Source organism: Branchiostoma lanceolatum, chromosome 2 (assembly GCF_035083965.1).
Source record: "Branchiostoma lanceolatum isolate klBraLanc5 chromosome 2, klBraLanc5.hap2, whole genome shotgun sequence".
Classification (NCBI taxonomy): Eukaryota; Metazoa; Chordata; class Leptocardii; order Amphioxiformes; family Branchiostomatidae; genus Branchiostoma; species Branchiostoma lanceolatum.
In genome coordinates, this window is record NC_089723.1 from 18924950 (window position 1) to 18947497 (window position 22548).

General features: G+C 38.5%; 1 protein-coding gene across 16 annotated transcripts in view; it reads left to right on the forward strand.

Annotated features, from left to right (window-relative positions):
* LOC136427741 (eyes absent homolog 1-like) overlaps window positions 1–22548 on the forward strand; it is a 109904-nt gene that overhangs the window by 14788 nt on the left and 72568 nt on the right. For all 16 annotated transcript variants that reach the window (XM_066416860.1, XM_066416861.1, XM_066416862.1 and 13 more), the window contains one exon: window positions 2893–3037. In XM_066416860.1, coding sequence (XP_066272957.1) covers window positions 2990–3037 — 48 coding nt within the window. In that variant the 5' untranslated portion in view covers window positions 2893–2989. The remainder of the gene's footprint in view (window positions 1–2892; window positions 3038–22548) is intronic.

The window sequence follows — 22548 nt, forward strand, 5'->3', positions numbered from 1 at the left end:
TACTTCTAATCTGAAAAGTTACTCTTCTCCAGCAAGTACAATGATCACTCAAGCAAGCTGTCATGCCTATTTTCTTCCTTTCTCTATCATTGTGCTTCTCCACAAAACTGCTTGCACTTCATTTGTAGTTCTCACAAATACACCCAGCATGCAGCATGTAGTAACACCTTTTCATGGTGGATGTATTTGAGGGGATGCACTCTTCAAACTTACAGGGGGGTAAATCTCTGTACTAGGCAGTGCGGTGGAGTTGATGCAATGCTGCAATAGTTTGAATCTGATAGTAGAAACTGACCATACTTGATATCGTAATTGAAAAATCCTCTTGCCACATCATAAACTTGATTGTGTGGTCTAAATTACAGGTAAATGTGGTTAGAAGAAAAATTACAGAGACTATGGCGTTAACATATGTAACATCTTGAGTTGTTCCGTATCTACCAAAACTTGTCTTAAAAGTCTTTTCGGTATGCTGTTTGCAGGATGGTGAATATTATAGTATTTTTTATCAGTATCATATTTCTTTTGCCTCTGACTGAAATATTTTTTTATTTTTGCGTTTCGGTGCTTTCGCACCGAAACGCAATGTCCTGGCTTTTACCTTCAAGCATGCATGCTTGGTTCAACACTGTGTCGCACACAATAAGACCTTATATGGCAATACGTTCTCAAATCCTTGTATAGCCGTTGCCTTATATGGCAAGAGAGCAGGAAAAGGCAGGCACGCCAGATTTGCATGTGACACAGGACGGCGACCGCATGTAAATGCTACAACTGTTCGGAAATATCATTGCATTGTGGTTTCGGACTTTAATATCCTGAAAAATGACCATATTACATCTATTCCACAAGATTGCAGAAGAAAAAAAATGATTTCGTCAAGAAAACGAGCAAAAATCGGCATAAATGATACCATATAGTGAGGTTATAGCATTACGTCCAGAGTAAATAGTTATGTACCGCAGCTTGGCCGATCTGGCAACGCCAAGCACTTCGGACCCAGAAGATCCGGGTTCGTCTCCGTGCATGGATTTTTTTTTTCTTTTTAGATATTGAATATCAAAAATATATATTGATATTATATTAATCTATCAATATCATATTTATGAATATCATTTTTTTCATTAATAAATAAAGAAATATTTTATATTTGTTATTTTTAAATATTCATTTAATATATACAAGGCCTTTGTCTTATGAACAGGACTTCATAGATTCCAAACCCGGCATTCGAATTTTTCTGTTCATTGTAATGGAAAATACCGTGCAGCGGCTCCTATGCGCGGTAAGATGATTCTTGCAAAACACTCGCCACTAAACTTCTATCCCCGATGTAAACAGAGGCTCTTGATGTTGTTTGCAAAACAGCGATTCTTTGTTACAGTAGCAAATGCTCCATTGTTCAGTATCGACTTCATTCAGACAACACGGACGTGGAAAGTGGCGCCCCTCGGCACAAAACTATGGGAATTTTCATATGGGAGTTCGCTTCAGCGGGAGTTTTGTTTTTGTTTTGACGGATAAAACGCGAAAACCCACGCCGCTTTCGGCACACTTCCGGGTTCATTGATCGCTAAAATTACGCAAAAGCCACCATCAATCGGCAAATAAATGTATGCTTTCCCGAAAACATCTTTTGGTTTTACATTTTCTTCACCATAATGTTGCTATGTAGTCGATAAAACCGCGTTTTTATTGCGTTTTCATGTGTAACATTTCAGACAAAGAAAAAACTTAGACCGCGATTCTGCTGCCCCATGATGCACTTCGTCTGCAATATTCCCGCCTTCAGCTGCAGCAATAACCAATCAGAGACGCGTAATGCGATCATGTGATGATGATTACGTAACACGCGAAATGCATCTTGGGGCAGCAGGATTTGAACAATATGGCGGCGGGTGATCGAAAATGAAATGATTTCGTCAATGCGACGCTGTATTTTGCGGCATAAATGCCGAGAGACGAACTTTTATTTTTATCTCAAAATGCGTTTTACACGTTTGTCTTTGACTAGCCCGGTAGAAATCAAGCGGATCGTCGTCTGGTCCTTCAATATCAAGGGAGTTTGTCAGATATCCTGGCGCGAGGTTCTCAGCAGCGTGACGTTTAAACTTCAAAACGTTTTACTCAAAATTTGAGCGGAGTAGAGGGTTAAGTGTTGACCCCAAATAATGGTAATGTTTTCCCGAAAATTCCTTGAAAATGGAACGATTAAGAAAGACACCAGGACTTCATAGCGTGCCGAATACCGGGGCGTGGTCACATCTTGGAGACGCGCCGAGCGACAGCGGCAGATGGGGGGTGCGCACTTTATTAAGGTTTTTCTGTGAAGTATCTCAGCTGGCGTGATTGGGGTTGCGGTGAAGCCCAAATCGGGGGTGCGCACTTTATTTGGGGTGCGTCCTTTATTAGAAGAAATACGGTAGCTGTTGATTTGTTTGACATTTGGTAGTCATTTTAGATAGAACCTTAGCTGTTATGAACTTCTATTTCACTTAATTACCATAGTGCTGATGATTCAATGGTGCTTTTTCAAATTTTATGTTTTATTGCGTGCCATGTACATAATTACATTGATAGCTTTTATAATGAGCCTATTATACATTTTACAAATAAGCACAAGTTGTAGGCCAAGACCAGCTTTTTCAAAAGCACTTAAGTTAAGTGACGTAACTTCAAAATTGCTTTCCCCAATCTGCCTTTCTCTATTAAAACAGTACTCATTTCCCAAAATGACAATTTTTCTTATAGACTGAACAGCCCTTGAGTGACTTCCTCTGGCAGATTTTACTTCAAGTAAAGGGAAAAGACAATTCACACTTATAAACGTAGCCGAAACGCCAGCTTTTTTTAAAAGCTCTTGTTTTAAATTTTTTTCTGTTGAATCCACAGGAGGTTGAGGGAGCGGATTGCTGAGAGGGGTGCATATGCACGGGAGCGCGGGAAGGAGGGAGGACGTTAGAAACCAGGAGATCTGACTGGCCGACAGATGATGATGATGGAGGAGCCACAGACCTCGGATCTGCACGACAGACCGGTAAGGACGACAAACAAGAAAACTGAGATACATGCTAGAAGTAGACTTTTATTCAAGGCTTCTTTTAATAAGATTAAGCTGGAGGTTTGGTTCCCAAAATTTATTTGTCCTTCTGAAAAGTTGATTTTAACATGTGAGTTGTTATTGTTTCCAATCTTTTATTCATTCATCTATTTATAGATATACTTATTACTGAAATCAAAAGAGTAGGAGATAGCTGTACTTTTTCTTTTACTATCTGCTCCAGACTAGAACAGTATTGAAAAGTGTACTTGGGTCAAGTGTGTAGATACCCCTAAATGCTTTTATTGGGTACGGTTAGTCTTTTTCAGCTCTTTTCGGTCTGTTACAACTTAGAAGTTCCTATAGCAGCAGCTGGTAGAAACCAGGAATCCTTCCAATGGCTACAATTATTGGTTTGCTGTAAATTATGAATATTGACCCATAAAAGTCTATGAACTCCAGAACATAGTAATTAACCTTGAAAGCACATACGAGATGCACATGGCCATAAAATGGTTGTACATGCTTCTCGGATTATAGATAAGCTTGCCTTATCCAAGTTGGCTGCTCATAAATTGAAAACATTAAAAGTTCATGGCTAACAACATGTTGCTTGGCTTGTCCATTCTTGCGTGTATTAAAAGTGTGCTCCCTTTGTATGTGGTACTTCTTGCAATACAACCTTCCTGTCCAACCTTCATGGGTAACCAAATATTATTTTATGAGGCCGTCTGTTCATAAAAAAATTTATATAGTAAGCAACCCAAGTTTGCCTCAGTGTAATGATATACTTCGAACTTTTGTTTAGTTTTGGCACAATGATTTGAATTTGAAATTCATTCAATTTGTAAAAATTTGTTTGTGTATACTATACATACATTTTGTGAATATTTGGAAATGGGATTCGTCATGACATGACCACAACTTCAATCCAAGTGCCAGGGGTGTCCTGTAATATGTACTTCCTGGCAGTGTGTGTAAAGCCGTCCTGATATTGGTGGATATAGGCAATATCAAGGAAACTGTAGAATTGGACAACTTTAAAGCTGCCAGCTTTACTATTTTTCTCCATATCTCTGCCGATATCATATATCCTGGATGTCCGTAGGGTATATGATATGTAGGCCCCTATCATCAACATGAAATAAAACCTTTGACTAATATTTAAAATAATTGAGATCACCAGTCTGGTACCTCCCTGGGAACTTCTGACTGAGGGTTCTTTGTTCTTTGAAAAATTGCCAGGGAAAAGTTCACATGCCCAGATTGCACCCAAGCAAAACCTGGAACCAATTTTGGTTCAGGGGCAGCTGACCGTGACACCACCATACTTCCCTCATGATAGTCCCCTGTAAGCGGGCATAAGACATAAGTTATGGTTACGACTTATATCCTTGCTTGTATGTATTGGAAAATGCTCTATTTGTGTTGAAACTGACTAATATCTGGTTTTAGAAAGTGTAAGATACAGTCGAGGATCAAAGGTAGTAACTACTTGTAAGTACATTGACCTCTCGTTTTATAGGCATTTCAATATTTCACCTTTACCACCCCATTTGTGGGTCTTAACTCAATATTGATGTCAAGATATCTTTGAATTGATAATCTTACTGTACTGTACGGAAATTTCAGAAAACAGAAATTGAATGCTGTAATGGCCCCAATGGTTAACTACTAGTTAGTACCATAGTTGAGTTAATGTACATGTAACTCAATTTATATTTCTGATCACACTATTTGAAATGCTGTTGGTAAGATTTGTGCAGGGAATTCTTTTCAGCGATTTGTCTATTTTCATGTCTTACTGTTAAAAAAAGGTACCATCAAAGTTGTTTAAGGCTACCTGGAAAATGTTCTGAATGGAAGTTTGGCTAAGATAAATCAAGTTTCCCCTTTTTTTGCTGTGGTGTAAGCATATGTATTTCTTGACCACGACAGATGATTAAAAGTATCATTGACTAATAGATAGAAGATGCAGACAACTGAAGTAATCTTTTTTTCTTATTCCAACCGAACTTGAAACCATGGGGTTCCATAAGGATACTTATGGAAAAGAAATAAACTTAAAGTTGTTTGGAATGAACCCAAGGAGGCAAAGAAACTCAATCATGTGTCTTGGCCTCTTTCCAACTCAGCTGGAGGTCAGAGGTCATATTTGTGAGTGTAGTGGCAGATGGGATAGATCAGGGATGATAGCACTAACAATGAGAATCATAATAAGAGCAACTTGACCAAAGCATTAGCTTTTGTTTATGCTGGGTGGTCCTGTCATTGCTACCTACTCTTCCCAGGCTTCTAGTGGGGTCAAGGGTTCTAATGGTGGGGTCAAACTGATGTGGTCTTTCCAGAAGGTTTGCTACTTTGCTTTCTGACCAGGGGGAAAAGTTACTGTCATCCTAATCAGGGAAATCATAGGATTGAACTAGTACTTATTGTAAGGGTCCATCAAAAGTGATACACAATGGCTGAGTCTCTGAAAGACTCAGTAAATTTGGTTCTTTAACAGATATGTATTTATGCTGAAGTGAATTCAAAGATCATAGCTGTGCAACATATTAGCTAGTACCATAACACATCAATAACACAACTCAAAAATGTTTTCAGTTTTGCTAGATATGAGTTGGAATGCTTATCTCATAGCACAGACTTCTATCAAATAGTGTAAAATTGAGATAAATAGAAATGCTTTAATTGAATTAGTTTGACAGACAGGAAGGCCAATATAAAACGTACAGTACTTGTTCTGTAAACAGGTTTCATTGTTGGCAGATTTTGTTAAGATGTCACATTCCATGTTTGTGCCAATGCATAGGTTATTGATGTGCAGCACCATACAGGCCATTTTGTTACATTGCAGGCTGACCAGAACTCAGCAATTGTCTAAAGTCCTTGTCACATTCCAGACCTTCATTGAGAAGTGAAGTATTTGATTCCCTTTGAAGCAAAAAGTTTGTACATGTAAAATTCTGGCAACTTATTGTATGCAGTTTTCCTTTTATCTTTTGGTTGTGTACTATAATCAGATAAGACATTTGCATGTACATGAATCTTTTAGTCATAATAATGGAAGATAACATTCACCTAAGGTGAATTATGATTTAGTAAAGCTATATGAATCATAAATATACTTAAACACTTCAAGGCCATCTTACAAAGCAACCTAAGGCCTGTTGAAGATGTTGTTTTAGAAGTGAATTGCTTGAAACATTTTCCCATGAGTTTGACTTTGAGCACAGCTAGTTTTGGTTGGATCCCATCTTGAAACTACTTGTGTGGGTGGACATGGGAAAACCCACCTGTATTTTCCCAGACATCTTAAGTATGTCCTGTCTGCCGCATACTCACATGTTAACCAGCCATTTCTGTCTAAAACAACAGACTTGTACTTAGTGAAAAGATGTGAGCATCACAACCTCTTGTAAATTGCAAAATACAAGCATCTCATCCTCATAAATGTAGTTTTAAGACCATCTTTGAAAACAAAAGGCATGGTCTAAAAATTTGTTCAATTACCAGTACAAACATACAGTTTTATGAATAATTTCTACTGGAATATATGATATTAACAAAGAGATGGATTTCTAGTAGATGGTTAACCAGATAAGTATGATGACTCTGTATTCAGTGTATTTATGAATGGATATGTTTGTCTGATGTGAGACAAAGTTCCAGTCTTGTGACTTTGTATGACTTCCAGGGCAACTGGATTGTAACAAAAATGCATATTAAAAAAGCCGAGAAGGTCAAAGGTCAGGAGACATGCCACCATCCTGAAAGACAATATGGGTTCAATCAATAGCAGTGTGCTGGTCTGGGGTTTAAATCATGTCTATAATAAAGATCGACTGAAGTCAATCCTGGATTTGCTGCATGTCCTGTTATGGCCCAAAGGCTGTCAAGTTCAAAGCCTGGTTGCCGGGAGGGGTTCCATGTTGTTGCCTAGTCAGCAGGAAAGTTGACAGGTGCAGGTGTGTGGGGGTCCTGTCAGCAGTGGAAGATGAAGTTTCCCAACTAGCATGAGTCTATGGAACGCTGAGCTTTCCCAAGGTAGGTACAGTGATCCTTTTTGACTTCGGCAAAGATGTATTGGACCTATGACAAAAGATAGCATTGCTGTTCGTTCCCTCTAACTTTTCTGACCAACTTTTTGACCAACTTCTGATCAGTATGCTGTAGCACAATTAGTAATGTTATCTTACAAAGGTAGCTTCTTTTCAATTCAAGTCAAAAGATTGTTTGGGACAAAAATGTTATGGACCTATGATGAAATATAGCATGACTATATAACGTTATAACACTATTAATAGCTACTTGTTTTGGATCAAAGATAAGTTGTTCTACTAGCACAATCAGTAATGTTACCGTTGTTATTATCTTAATACATTCTTACCAGTGACAGTAATGTTGGATCAGACTTAACACAGGGGTCCTGTTCAGCCAACCAAAGACTACTAGTTTCTGCCGCTGTGACATGTGTTCTGGGTAATTATAAAACGCTGCTGATAGTTGCCGTGCCAACTGGAAACATGCTGCCAGCCAAGGTGAAAATGTTTTCAAGGAGTCATAGGCAGGGATAAGTGGGGTGAAATGTCCAACATCATAATTACTGAACTTAGAAAAAAAAAAGTTTTACTGACAAACCGGAATACAGCTTAGCTATGCATTTTTGTTGATATCTCTATTTGTGATTATCAGCACACTGTTGATTTGAGCTGGATTGTTTTTACTATACTTTCCATAATAGAGAAAAGAGCCATAAACTTTGTAACTTTTTTTCAAAAACACATGCAGGATCTGTGTTGAATTGTTATTTCTAGTAGCAAACTTGTTCCTCAAGTTCTTACAAATGTTAAGAGACGCAAAATGCCTATTAGTAGTTTTCAATCCCCTAACAGCAGCATGTGTAGATCGCCCAGAGTGCAGAAGTGTGAGTGTGTTATCTCTGCTCAGATCGCAGCAGCCATGCTAATAGGAAGTTGTTGATAAAGGTGTGGGTCAGAGGTCGCCAGAGGGAAACATTTGGATGTCCTTAGCTCGGATGGAGGCTGACAGGAGGTGGAGTTGTTTATTACCAGCTGTTCTTGTTTATTTTGTTCATGTCTGGCTACTTATTTTGTTTATTCATGTTCATTTGTGTTGTTATGGAAATGATAATTAGTCCCTAAAATCAAAAGAGAAAGGGTGCCAAATTTCTTTCATCTAGTCTAGATTTCTTCGTTCTGTGATTCCTACTACTCTAAAGAAACACTGTGATTCTTTTGACTCACAAGGAGTCACAAAGGAATGTAATCGAACCATCATTGTCTCAGTTGATAAGGTAAATTAGCAGTTAGGTTTGATATTATTGCATTGCCTCTATAGAAGGTGATTAATGTGGCTACTGAAACACTTAACTTTTGAAGTTTGGAACCCCTTAACCTCTGTTAAATATTTACAAAGATTTTAAACAAAATGACCATGCACTACAAAGCAGCAAGTCCCATGGTGCAGGAGACCATTGGTGTGATATAGGTAACATCAAAATTTGGTCTTTGGACTGTGAAATGTCATACTTGATGAGGGCCTGCATGGGGGGATCCCGACAACGCTCTACGCTAAATTCGGAGGGCCGGCTACGTAATACGCTTAATTCAGAAAGCCTCCTTACGCTCTACACTTAATTCAGAAAAGCCTCCCTACGCTCTACATTAAATTATGGAGTTGTCGGCAACGCTCTACGTAAAATTAAAACGGCCGATTACGCTCTACGTAAAAGGGGCATGCAGGCACTCCTTGATTAGTTTAGAAAAAGTTGCCATCTAGCAACAAAGTCAATTTGTGAGAGTCTTAGAGATGTGAAATTATGATTTGGCCAGAAATTATTTCCACATGTAATGGTTTAAGAGGTCTTAGACTGCTACCATTTTGATTTTATGTTTCTGAAAGCCTCCCCCCCCCCCAAAGACTTTATGAATGGGCGAATGATATTGTTCATGTTAGTCATAGTATAGTGCTGTGACCAGTGCTGATAGAAACAGATATACAAAATCTTCTTTATTTTTATCTATGCCTAGAAATATTTCCAAGGATGTTAGTGAAAATGTTAATTTCTAAGACATTTTCAGAGGGCCAGAGTTTGATCCTAGTGTCGACCCCAGCTCGGATATGCTGTAAGGGATTGCATCTGTCATTTTGGATGGTGAGGTAAAGCTGTCAGCCCCATGTATGAGGGAGCTCCAGGCCTCAAGGGTCAAACCTCTGCACGTAAAAGAACCCAACACACTTCCTTGGGCTAAAACACGAGCAGTAGCAAAGCCAAATTGCGCTACTAGTGTCATGTTTCGTACTCAGTCTGAGGTTGGACTTCTTTAGGTGCGCTTTAGACCTACAATGTTATACAGTTGTGCAATCATCGTCGTGGGCGACAGTTTTCTTTAGACACACGGTTAGGAAATATCACGGGACCCCCGCGGCACAGAATTCCATTGATGTGCACGTGTGACCCAAAGTGACCTGTTGCGCTCAAATTCAAAATGGCGGGGGAACCGCTTGTTTTTGTCACGCAAAAGATGAAGCTTTTACTGACTTTGCCACAACTGTTGCCCTGTAGATGAGACGTTGAGAACGGTGCTCAACAAAGAAAGAGATTGAGGCTGGTACAGAGACGGACGGGATTTAACCCGAGTTCGTGGCCGCCGCCGGGGATGTCCCGGGGATCGAGATATAGGGGCATACTAGAGAAGTAGCCACTGGTAGCAGGGCGTCGCGCCGGAATAACCGGTTTCGGATGAGAAAAATATGTTTTCCATTGCTGACTGCATGCATCATCATCATCATAGTTCGTCCGGATGCATGCATATTTACAAAGAAAACGATAGAAACTTTCCTTCCCGGACAGGAAACAGCACGCTGTAGGCTTATTAGCATATCACCCACTTCCGTCGCCGGCGACGATTCTTCTTTAGACGAGAAAAAGACTGGGTCCGTGGTCGCACGACATTTCGAGGATTTCCTGTTTATTGCCGTCGCACAATTGTTTTGATTGTCTTAAGACGGCCAAAAAATACTGTCGCCAGCGAAGTCGCCCAAGACGATGATCGCACGACTGTAAAATGTCGTAGGTCTAAAGAGGCCCTTACTGTTTCACTAGTGTCTGCATAAAAGCCAAAGCGTACCTTTGCCTCCCCATCTGGACCTGATTTCTCCAGCCTGTCTGCAGCCCCATGAGGGAATTACTCTGTCCCAGGTTCCCCTCCCACAACTCTCCCTCCCAGGGCGCTCAGGTGTGGCCAACATTTTTCAACTAAATCAGCAAATTATAAACTGACCCTCACTGTGAAAGTAAAAGATGGGTGGTCAGACCCTTCTTCCTAGTCTGTGTTCTGGCAGCTGAGAATGACCTTTTACTTTAAAGAAGTGAAAGTGTCAAGATCCACCTATGGCCGTTCTGAAAAATTATTTAGATGTCAAGTAAAACAATCAGCTTCCCTGAGTTGTCTAGGTAAAAGAGGTGTATAAAGTAGCAAATTTAGTACTGTATTTTCTATTTCATATACCTCTTTTCATCTTTGTCACCCCAGGCCATATTGCTTTTCCTGAAATATCCCTTCCTTCCAGACAATTTGAGAAAATAATATTCCAGCAAGAAAAAAAAGAAAAAGAATATTTACAATGATATGTTAATGATATTTTGTAACTCAAGTCTTTGTTTGAAAACTGAACAATTAAATGTAATGTCAAACATTGTCAGACTTATTGGACAGTAGTATAGAGTGATATAGTGCATGTAAATCTACACCGTATCTACATGTATATCTACATGTTATGTAGAATAAAAGCTTGTCCTACAAACAAGGAAGTTCTTCATGTATCTAGTATTAAGGAAGCTCCAAGCTCTTCTTACCTTCAAGAGGCTACTTGGGTGAGCAGCTAAAGGCAAAAGTGAAAGTTGATCAAGTTTCTCCACACTGCTCTAATTTCACAACACACAGACTGTGAATGGAAGCTTCCTAAATGCTGCTAAAAGCTGTTTTTAAACTTTGGTTTTCTTCATCAGAGAGTCTCTGTCCTTCTCTTTACAACGACATTCATCCTTGTAACTTGAAAATGTAGTTGTATATCTTGCTAATTGTGTTGGAACTAGCCTGCATGCCAGACTGTTTCCAGGGTCTGCACAGGCTAGCTCCTTGGCTTCAGGGCCAACATGCCCCCAAGGAAATTTTACTACAGACACCCCTCAGTTAGACCCTGAGACACAGTTAATATGTCTGACAACTTATATTTTTGTTACCCAAAATGACTTATTGTTCTGTCATGGAATGTGTTGGGGATTTGTTACATGGATTTTCCTCATCAATTACTATGGTTTCAAGTAGGCATTTGTCAATTGACTGGTCTTGAAAACAGAAACACTGAATGATATACCTAATGATGTACATTATACCCTGTGTTTCTGAAAATGTTAAAATTTCTACTTAAATGAGCATGTTTTTGTTAAGCATAGTAGAAGGAAAGTCCATGTTTTTTGTTTACAGATAGATGAACAAAAGCCCAGAAGAAGAGGCTGGTATTTCTCTGCTTTACACTACTTTCTGTTTATGAAGACAGCAGAATTTGTTACCATGCCTGCACCACACCCACACAGCATTACCATAACGCCCAGTTCCAGGTCTCCGAACAGTTGTCAGTGTTGGCCCTTGCTGACCTGCGTCAGCACTTGTTTGTTGTTTTTGCCAGTGTTTTTCTATATTTATTCAGCATGATGGGAGCAGGCCAGGCTGTAGTAAATTTTTAGGGAGGGCGAGGGATCTATTTTTGTACCGGGCATGACACGAGGTCTGCTGTTGCCAGTCTGTCTGCCACAACTGCTCATGTGTGGACCCATCATCCATAACTAATAAAACAACTGCACTTGTCCAAGTTTGCAGAGAGTCTTTTGGATCTGGCATTGAGTCATATGTCCCATACCAAATATCTTAACAGTTAAAAGGGAAAGATTTAATTTTCAGTTCCATGTTATGAAGTTGACGTACTGGTAAATGCATCTTTGTCCCACTTGGCAGTCTACTGCCTTTGAAAAGCAATAAATATATGTGGAATCTGTGTCTCAAAGATACTGCTGCTGACTGTTTTAGTATGAGTTGTTTTTCTTTCCAGGTTTGATTAGCTCTCAATTTCAAGTTCAGGCGATGATTCCAATAATTACATAGAATACAAAGTCAATGGAAATTTAAGGAAGTTGAAAACGTTTTCTTCTTTAGACAACAAAAATTCTAGAATCTTCCTACAACACAACTTACAAGAACTCACATGGATAAGAAACTGAATACATAAGTTGGTTGGTTCTAAAATGATTCCATGCTATGTGGATCTCACTACAGTGTGCTCAGTTTTCAGGTACGTTTAGGAGAAAAAAAAACAAACTAGTTAGAGTGAACGAGCGGTGATGATTTGTATATCTGTAGTGTCATAATTTTTGTCAGCCAGAAGAGGAGAGATATCTATTTTTGTACCCAGACCTCCTCAGTTAATCACAATATTTTGACTACTTGCACAAAATTTGTCACGCGACTGGCCACTGTATGAACAATGCTTCTGATTGTACAGAGCTGACATTGGCGCATGTGTGGATAATGCTTAAAAGTGGCATAATAAGAAGCATATACCACAGAAGACAATTAGGAGTAAGTCATTTTGAGTGGTGGTATAATTATTTGCATTATTTTGACTAGTGGTGAAGGCACATCTGTTATACAGTCATTAAGACAGTGGTAATAGGCATATAGCAAAGACACTTACAGTTATTACACATAATACATATCCCACATCTTATGTCACATGTTAGAGCATAACTTGGCAATTTTTCTACTCCTTTTGTTGTAGGAAAGTTGATAATGTTACCAGAAAGAAGGAGGATATGACAGGTGAACACTTGCGTTATGATTATATTTTCTGCAATTTTAGGATGTATGATCAGTTAGGCAAAACTGCTGCCAGTGGTACATAAACAACAGCGCGGTGTGTTGTCAAATGCCTGACAATGTAGTACACAAGCAATCAGTAAGTGTTCATGTGAAGTAAATGTTAGGAAACTGATATTTTCAATGAAAGCAAACCAAAACCTGATGAAGTTCTTGTAATGTATTATACCTAACTGCACAGTTTCGTAACATGTTACATTGTCAGACATGGAATGAGCTTTGTTAATTATTCCATGGCATAGCGCCGATTTCTACTATGTGCCAAACTACCAACTGATGTATTCATTCAAGATATATAATGTATGTAACGTAAAGATATTTTCCTTATTGTATATATTGGCAGTTGAAATTTTTGAATATCATTTCTATGCTTACTGTTTTGGTTGCTTTGGTACATGTATATGCAGTACTAAAAGCTGACACAAATGAAATGAAATTCAGCCACAGATTCATAAATCATCTATGATTAAAGTTTCCCCGCATGAATATGAGGATTAAAGGTTAAAGTACTCGTTCAATTGGATAAGCCCTGCTATGAGACCCTTCATACTTGCTGTTTCCAAGTGTTTCACCCCTGTACAATCTGGTAGTAAGGACTGGGGGTTATCGCAGGTTAGCGGTTTCACCTTCCCATGAATGGTGTCATCAGAGAGGAGACAGTCCATGATTTAGGGCTGCAAATAGAAAGTAAATTGAAACAGATGAGGCATTGTTGGGAAGGGTAAACCTTTGGAACTTTGTGTCAAATCCTCCAACTTTTGTTACAATGTAGCTTGTTTAGCGGGGAGTCCAAGGCTGTGAGTTTTTCATGGAGCAGAAAGGACTAATTTTTCAGTAGGCTGCGGTATGACCATGTCGGGACCCTTGGATATGGGCACATTGTGCCTAATGATTAAGATCAATGGGTGGTGCGGAAGAAGCAAAGATTTATGACAATGGTGAATGTTAAAGTCGATACATTGTGCATGGAGGAAGAAAATTACTGTCAAAGAGGTCGCTTTTCCAAATTGCTAACAAAGTTTTCCAAAGCAAGATTTCCTCCATGTCTTGTAGTTACCACGGTTACTTGTCAGAGTACAAGATCATGTCATAAACATGTGTATTTTATATTGTTGATATTTTGAAAATCATAAGCACTATTTATGAATGCTATCTTATTTGGTATCATAACCTTTTTCTATCGAGAAGTCCTTACTGTCAACCAAGTATACGTACTAACTACATGTGCAAAGGATTGAATGAATGATCACTGCCATTGATCCATGTAAAGGAACATTGAGAAGATAACATATTTCAGCGTGTAAATTTGTCCAGTGACACGCATGTGACATACATGTATGCCAGGGATAAAGACAGCCCATGACAACTGTGAAAAGTCTACTATAGGGACAGACCAGAATGACCATAGGGGTTGGAAGAAAAACGTACAAAATTATAGAGAAGAAGATGAACAAGAAACTCTGACAAGAAAAAAGTATACAATGAGAAAAGAAGACAATTTGCACAAATTGTTTGCCAAGTGTTCCCCATGAATACTACCGAGCATGGAAAGTATTCAAAAAAAGATTTGAATATTCAACATGGTTGGCTGTGCTAATCCTTCAAACACAAGGTCATCGGTTGTCAATGGCAACCAGATATGATAAGTTGCGTAGAGACTGGGCCAGTTGGGCCCCTGGCCAAATACCAGACCACATCTACAAGTTGGAAGCTAGCTACTACTGTATATCACAAACATGTCTTGAACACATAGATATCTAGATGCACAAAACTCATAAAGACAGAGCAGTGATATTTCAGAATAGCCGTGAGAAAAAGTGTAACAGGTATGTAAAACTTTTTCTTGGTATTTTGAAAAAAAGGTGTGGTGCTACATTTCAGCATGTAACAATGTCTGATGTTTTTCCCCTTTTGCTTGGTTGTCACATCGATGCAAACAACTAACATGTATATATGTAGTACAAATTTCAAAAATAGTTAGTCTGGCCAAGTCATTATTAGCTGTATTTTGTTTCTAAAACTGCCCCATCAGAATTTTAAAAAAAAGTAAAAGATATTTTGGGAGGAGGTAGACTGTCAATTGTAATGCATAAATAGTAAGAAATGGGGATGACAATGTTGTAACCAATTTTGAGATTCTCTTCCCTTCTTTTCTGCCCTCTTCAAGGAAGTGACTGATACTTATAAAAAGTTTTCTTTCATAACAATTTCTATTTTGTTATGACTGTTAGATGTTGTTCAATGTGGTGGAAATTGTATGAAATGAACTTGAATGTCACATCAAGTTGTTTTCTATAAAAATTCCAGTTAGTATGGTATGACATTTTTATGACAGTGTGAGAGTAAAAGTCCCTTATAATTTACAAGGTCTAGGTCAACACTTAGTAACTTGATTACTCCTCTATAAGGCATGGTTTTGAGGACTTGAATATTGATATCACAGTTCAAGAGGAGGGTATAATAATTTCTGCTCAGTTTAGAATATGGGTCAGCGGCAACCAAGGTTGTGAAAACATGCATAGAGATATGATACAGTGGATCAAATCACTTTCCAAGGTGACCTAACTTAACTATGTCCATTGTAAGTATAAGTTTCAGCTTCAGTCCTGAACACTATTCTGTACGCTCGTAGTGCCAAAAAAAAACGTTTTCTTTGATACTAATAGTGACTAGTAAATCTGTAAAGATACAGTTGTCATATCAGAATGATTTATTGTTGATCTGCTATATTTGAAAAATCTAAAGAGAGTATTAATAATGATTTGATGTAGAAATGCGTAAGTGGTAATTCCTGGTATTAGCATGTCTTTCAAAAGCTGATTTATTTTTCAGAGTGCAAACAAACATTCTTATCTTAAAATTCAAGCACTTCTATAAAAGTTATTTGTTTACACGTTAAACCGGATAGTGAGTGAGTGAGTGAGTGTGAGTAATTTGTCTTTTTTGAGGAAGAAAAGTTGAATACTTTCTCAGATCCAGTTACTAGGTTGGGAAATATTTATTGCAGCATCTCTCATCTGAACTCTGTAAATATGACCAATTTCCCTGAGGTAAATAAATATGATATTTTTTGCCTTTAGGCAATGTCTGATAGCTATAGGTTAGATACCAGAATTCCATTAGTTTGTGTGATAGATGTACTTTGGTTACATACCGATGACTGCCCTTCTTTCCCAGGAATTATTTTCAGAAAAATGACATTTCGCCAGCTTGAACCATGGTTTATTGGTGGTGACACACAGAAATGGACACGTACAAATTGACCCAATGCTGACGCACCTTCATGTAATACTGTGTAGTGTCACATGTGATGTGTTTTCCGGTCGATTATCCACCTGTCTTACTGCTTCTCATACATAAAGGTAGTGATAAAGTTTCACAGAAAGCAACACCTTTCCGTAGCTTAAGAGGCAAGCTATACGGTTTCTTTGTCAGTTTATATATCAAAACATGAAAAATTATCAAACCACAATGTTCTTGAGTTTCAAGGGTCCCCATTATATCACTTTTGTGGAAATCCCAGCCTGATATGCCTCTGATAATGGATGACATATAGCAAAATGGGGAATATTATCCCTTGTACTCAAGGCAGGGTTTCTAGAAAAGCAGGACCTTGTAATGTTAGACTTGCATAGTGGGAGGAGATGGGTCCTGTTACAAGGTGAGAATATCGCTTTTTGAAATCCTTCGGGACCATGGAGTCATAAAGTTTGTGGTTTCCTGTCCTTAATGGCTTATGGGGCTATATCTTGACTTAATGTATCTACTTGGCTATGGTATACTGCTTGAAAGAAGCTAACGGGGTCTCTGGGTGTTGAAAAGAGGTTTGCAACTGTTTGTGTCATTCGATGCATTTCAGACATTGCCACAGATAAAGTGAGGCACTGGAAATAAAAAGTCATGTCCAATTAGTCAACCAACCAACCAACCAACCAACCAACCAACCAACCAACCAACCAACCAACCAGTTAACTAACCAACACACCAACCAACTAACAAATGAATCAAGACATACTGAGCTATAATTTTGTTTTCCGAGCTATAATTTTGTTTTTCCCCAATGCTTTAGCATGCCTGTATTCTAATTTTATGAAGAAGTGACAAACAAATATTTTGTTTTTACATATCGACTACCTTTTTAAGTGAATGTGAAAGTCTGTGGAAAATGTTACTGTTCTGGCAAGCTACCAGCAGTCTTTCATTTAACTTATTTTCTTTCCAAGTATAGAAGTGAAGGCCTTCCTTGACCAGAAACCTGTTTGTTGGTTTTTCCTTTGTTTGATGCCTTTACTGTAGAGAGGTGGGGAGGTCTTCCTGTGACTTGACGTTTTTAGGTTGTTATTTATATCAAAAATCATGAACTGCTACCACATGAGTCAACACTAACTCTCCTCGGTTGATATCAAAGTCTGGAGTAATCTGGCTAGAAGTATTCACTAAGTCTTAGCAAGTGGCCTTGTGTTCTGTTTGGGCAGTGTTCATCTCAACTGTCTGTACTTGCCTACAAGAGAAAACAGTTCCTGAAAGGTGTCCTGCTTTGCTTTGGTCAATGTTTTTTTCAGACTATTCAAAAAGCCACCATATAATTGGTAGTAGTGAGTGATTCTGATCTGGTGAAGAGAGATAATTATAGTTCTCTCTGATTTGAACATGAACTATCAGAAGAAGATGAAATTACAGTTACAGTCAAAATTACAGTTGTTGAATATATTGATATTTATGTTTTAACATCTGCTACATTCTATCATAAAGAAAGATTATGTGTGTTGAGTTGGATATTTTGACACTGGGTAGTCTATGACGACTGCAAAATAGTTTTGTATATAGCTAGCTCTGTTATTTTGTAGGACCACAAGATGAGAGTGGTGGGCTAGAGCATTAGGGACAGCGGGAACAGTGGTTGCTTTGGCAGTTGGGCATGCGGAATGGCTGTGTAATGTTAAAAGTAAATAGAGGTCACTCATAATGACTCTAGTCTGCTGGTGTTAAAAGACTGAGCAAACCGGTGCATGATTGTCTGACAGATTGGGCCGCTATTGTCAGCCCTGCGCAGGGCTCGAAACAGCACTAACGCTGTTCTTATAATATAACAGGTAGAAGTAGATTTGATGCCACTGCACTTAAAAAAAAATATTTTGCTTACAAATATATTAGGTACATGGAAAAAAGGGACTGTTGTGTTGCAGGAAATTTTGTTTGTGGAATTAACTCTAGGGTTAGATATTCCTGGAAATATTGTAATATAGCAGAGAGACCAAGCACTTTTAAAAGAAGCACCAATTTTTCCTTTGTGATGATTTGTCAGGGATGAATTAGGCCAAAGCTACCTAGAATATGTAAATTCATGAGAGGACACACCTGATCTGTTTTGACGGTCAAGAAACCAACAGTTGTAATATTTTTTTTATTACCTTAAAAGAAGTTGGAAAGAATAGCCACAGTATGTGGGACAAACTTGTAAGGCAATGTTTTTGAGCCCGTTTAGGAGGTCTGCTAACTGCACAATGAGGTTTTCCAGCCTTCTAAATGCCAGGCAAACATGGTTGTGATTGTTTGATGATTGAGGGGAAAATGGTCCTGAAGGCGGGAGGTGTTTTGCCAGGAGAAATATTTACCTACTTGAGAGGGGTGCTACCAGATTGTACAAATAGATGTCTGGCAAAAACTAGGGACCAAGTCCTGAAGGCTGTGTTTTCTTCTTCAGACAAAGGGATGCCAAGGGACCAGCCATTAACGTTGGGACAGAAATAGCTCTAATGCAAAATACATAAAGCGCATACAAGGCCATTCATATTTAAAATGCAACCTGTAGAAATTGTTATAGTTGGTTAGCTATTAAGTGCTGTTGTAGTATTTATCAGTAGTAGAACCCATGTTTTGTGTACTGAGGGATGGAACCAAAACGATCAGAAGGGTGGGATGAAATTGTTTGTACAAATGATGACTTTAACCTTCTCCCTGTTGCTGAATGGTACATTCAATACAAATTGTCGTCAAAGGCTTGCTTAGTAGGGAGAAGGTTAAGGTGAACAGTTTGTATTTTTGTCATTTCAAGTGTTAGTTCCCTGTTGCAAATTAGTTTGCAAAATGTTTCATATCATAAATCAACTTCAAGTTTTAGATTTTGAAGAAATGACTTTTATCTAATTGTTGTAACATGTTTAATGATGTTGATCCTTGAAGTTACAACATGTTGTTTTATGACAGCTTATGATATATTGATTTTTTTATAGTTTTTATTGCATTATTATTTATTTCACAGGATATTTTCTTCGCACTAAATTTTGTCCATTCTTTTCACATGTGGCCCATTGCTGCTTCCCATCTGCTGACATTACCATCTTCTTGACATGTTGACTGGTTGCAACTGTTGGTGCCTGAACTGTGGCTTCATGAAAATTCACAGGTATGTCTCATTTGAAGAAAAGTCCTTATGTCATAAAGTTGTTATCATTTAAAATCAAATATGGATTTTGAAAAAAGTAGCTCTTATCTATGTGTCAGTGACAGTACTAGTGAGGTATCATATGTGTCCCTTTTTGTTCTTCTTGTACAGACATCTCGATAAAGTTCTTGATCAAATCAAATGGAATTGAAACATTAGCGCTGACTTTGCCAGATAAAAGTTTAACCTTTGCATTCTCACCAGTGTGCCTTTGATAACTTGTTGCATTGAGGCTGCAGTAATGTTTTTAACCTTCTCCCTGCTACCTAACTCTATAGCCAATAAAGAATGGGTTGCCAAAGGGCTACCTCAATGTGCTAAAGGTTAAGGATAATGTCCAACAGAGGTGCTGACTGTACTGGTAATATGTGGCATTGTTCTCTCCCTGAAAGAGTATGTTTCCAGTCATTAGAATGCTGTACCTAAAACTTGCCTCGGCGCCCAGTTTCTATTAGTGTGCTGATATGGTTAAAGTTGGACAGATTACGACTTTTATTGGTTATCTTTCACCTGAAGTGACTTCCCCATGTGTAGGATGCTCCCTGCTATGGGCCGCTCAGGTTGACTTCATCCCCAAATCTAATGCATTGAACATGTTTCAAACCGACCAATTAGGTTTGCCAATGTCCCTGTATTTACTTAAATGTGGTTGACAGGACATCATGGTAGGCCTTGTGAGTATGGTGTTGACTAGACAAAAACCAGGTAGGCTAAATGATGACTTTGAATATATATCTGAAGAAATGGTCTCTATTTGTGTGGGAGGAAGGTATGCAGAATTTGAAACCTTGACCCGTAACACCACTCAAACGTTACCTATGGCGAAACCGGTCGTGGTACTAGACTGAATAAAAGTTCTGAACGGGCACTTTCAGATGTCTTACTGAGGGACGACTGCGGTGTGAAAGATGTCAGTTAGCTTGAGGAATGAATCCAATCTACTTTATACTGCATGGCATTATTTGTACCACATAACCTAAAGACTGAAGTTAACGTCTCATGTTTGTAGGTTCTCCCATAGACCATAAAGTAGTGTGTATCACTTTGATGTGCAGCATTTCTGCCTCAAGAAAGCATGCCTTCCAATGCTTGTATCCCCGCCATGCAGCAGATATAGCCAATCTTTACAGTAAATTATGAATGTGCAAATTTGCGAGATATGGTAGTAAAGAAAGAGATGAAAAGGCAAAAGAAAGCAGTTCGAAGAACTTCTAATCTAACACGAATATGAGAAGAAAATATGTTCTGTCTATGTAGAATAGACAATTCATTGTTAATATACTTTCACTAGTTAACTTTCCAGATTTTCCAGCTTAAAAAAGGAGCAACAATTGTATCTGGGAAATGTCAAATTTAGTCTTCTTTTTCAATCCTTGTACAACGTCTGTTACAAGCAGGGCAGTGTCCTTCATGGTGACAGCTCTAAAAGCCCCACCTTAATGAAACAAATTCATGGCAGCCAGCTAACAATAAAGACAATTCATGGGGGATGGAGCCTGGAGAATTCTGGAATTTTGATTAGAAGTTGTTGCTGGCAAGTTTTCATGGATAATTCATCCATAAAGGAACAGTGTTTCGAACAGTGTATGGTGGAACTGTTATGAAGGACACTGTTTAATGTGCAGGTCAGTGTTTGTATTATACATCCTGGACATTAGGGGTGGATACCGGATCGGCTTAATAAGGTCCAAGTCCAAGTTTAGGTCCAGAGATTCAGGTTCAGGTCCGGACCTGAACCTGGACCTGATCCTGTCCAGTTGATGTTTTGTTTTATTAGACCAATATTAAGCATAGAGAATTAATACTGACATGCACGACTAAAAAAGTTTCTTGGTGAGAAGACTCAAGATAAACCAGTGTTTGATATTTGAATGTTGCACTTATTTCAAATGCCTTTTTTGTCAGAGGGGAGACTCAAAACACTTTTTATCAAACAAAATAGAAAAATTTATTTGTACTTCGTTCAGTTTTTTTTGAACTCAGGATTTTGGCTTTCAGGTTTTTTGGACTCGGTTCTTGGATGTTATAAAGGTCCGAATCAGGTCCAGCGAACCGCGGTATCCACCCCTACTGGACATCTTGAAAATGTTCAATTAAATCTAAAAAAAAATTGCTCAACCCAGAATAAGTCATGATGTTGAAGAATTGGCACATCGTCTCTACACAAATATTGGGACAGGTTTGCCATAGCTGCAGCACCTGTCTCCAACCATTCCCAATGATTTGCCAGAGACAGAATCCCCCTGTACCTTCACACAGAGGTGCAAAGTGTTCCAGTAATCTTGCTAAGTGTTTTTCACACTTTGAGTTTATAAGCCGGAGTCCATTCACACTTTTGCCAATCAGAAACATTCAGCAGTTGGCCATTTTCACACCTTCTCTAACTGTAATGATAAACACAACAAGCAAAATGGCTTCAGGTATATGTTTTTGTCTCATCTCTATTGCCAGCTATTTCTCAATTGTTACAGTAACGACGGATTCAGTGTAAGTTCACAATCAGTTTGTACTTTAAAGAACTCATGTGAGAGCACCTTTGTCACACATGTTGCCTAACTCATTGGCCTCACAGTCATAAAGTCTTTTGCATCTCCCAGAATAATGCTCTCGAAACCTTACTATTACTATAATCTGTGTCTATGCTGATAGATCTAAGTTAGCAATGATGTGTTTTTGAAATGTATGTCTCATTTATGTAATTTTCAACAACTGAACAAGGGTTCCAACTTCAGTTCTGACGTGGTCAGTTACTGTGCCTCTGCATGTGCGTAAGGATAGATAGATGAGTAGGCACTCATGTAGGTACAAGATTTTCACACAGGCCATGCCAGGTTTAGTAGCATAGTTGAATAAACCATTGTACAAATCTTCCAAATCCCAGGAAAACAGAAGGACACTGTAAAGATCTCAAGTTCGATGAAAGCTTGTGTGGAAATATTGTGAAGAATGCAGGGGAATATTTGCACAAGACTCTGCCGGCTTAGCCAGAAAATTTGCTCTATTATTGATTCAAGTCAGAAGACTTAGGGAGGTAAACTCCCCACAGCTAAGGGATACAGCCTCCACTGTTTTAAGAAATGCAGGACAATATTGGTGTGAGGAAT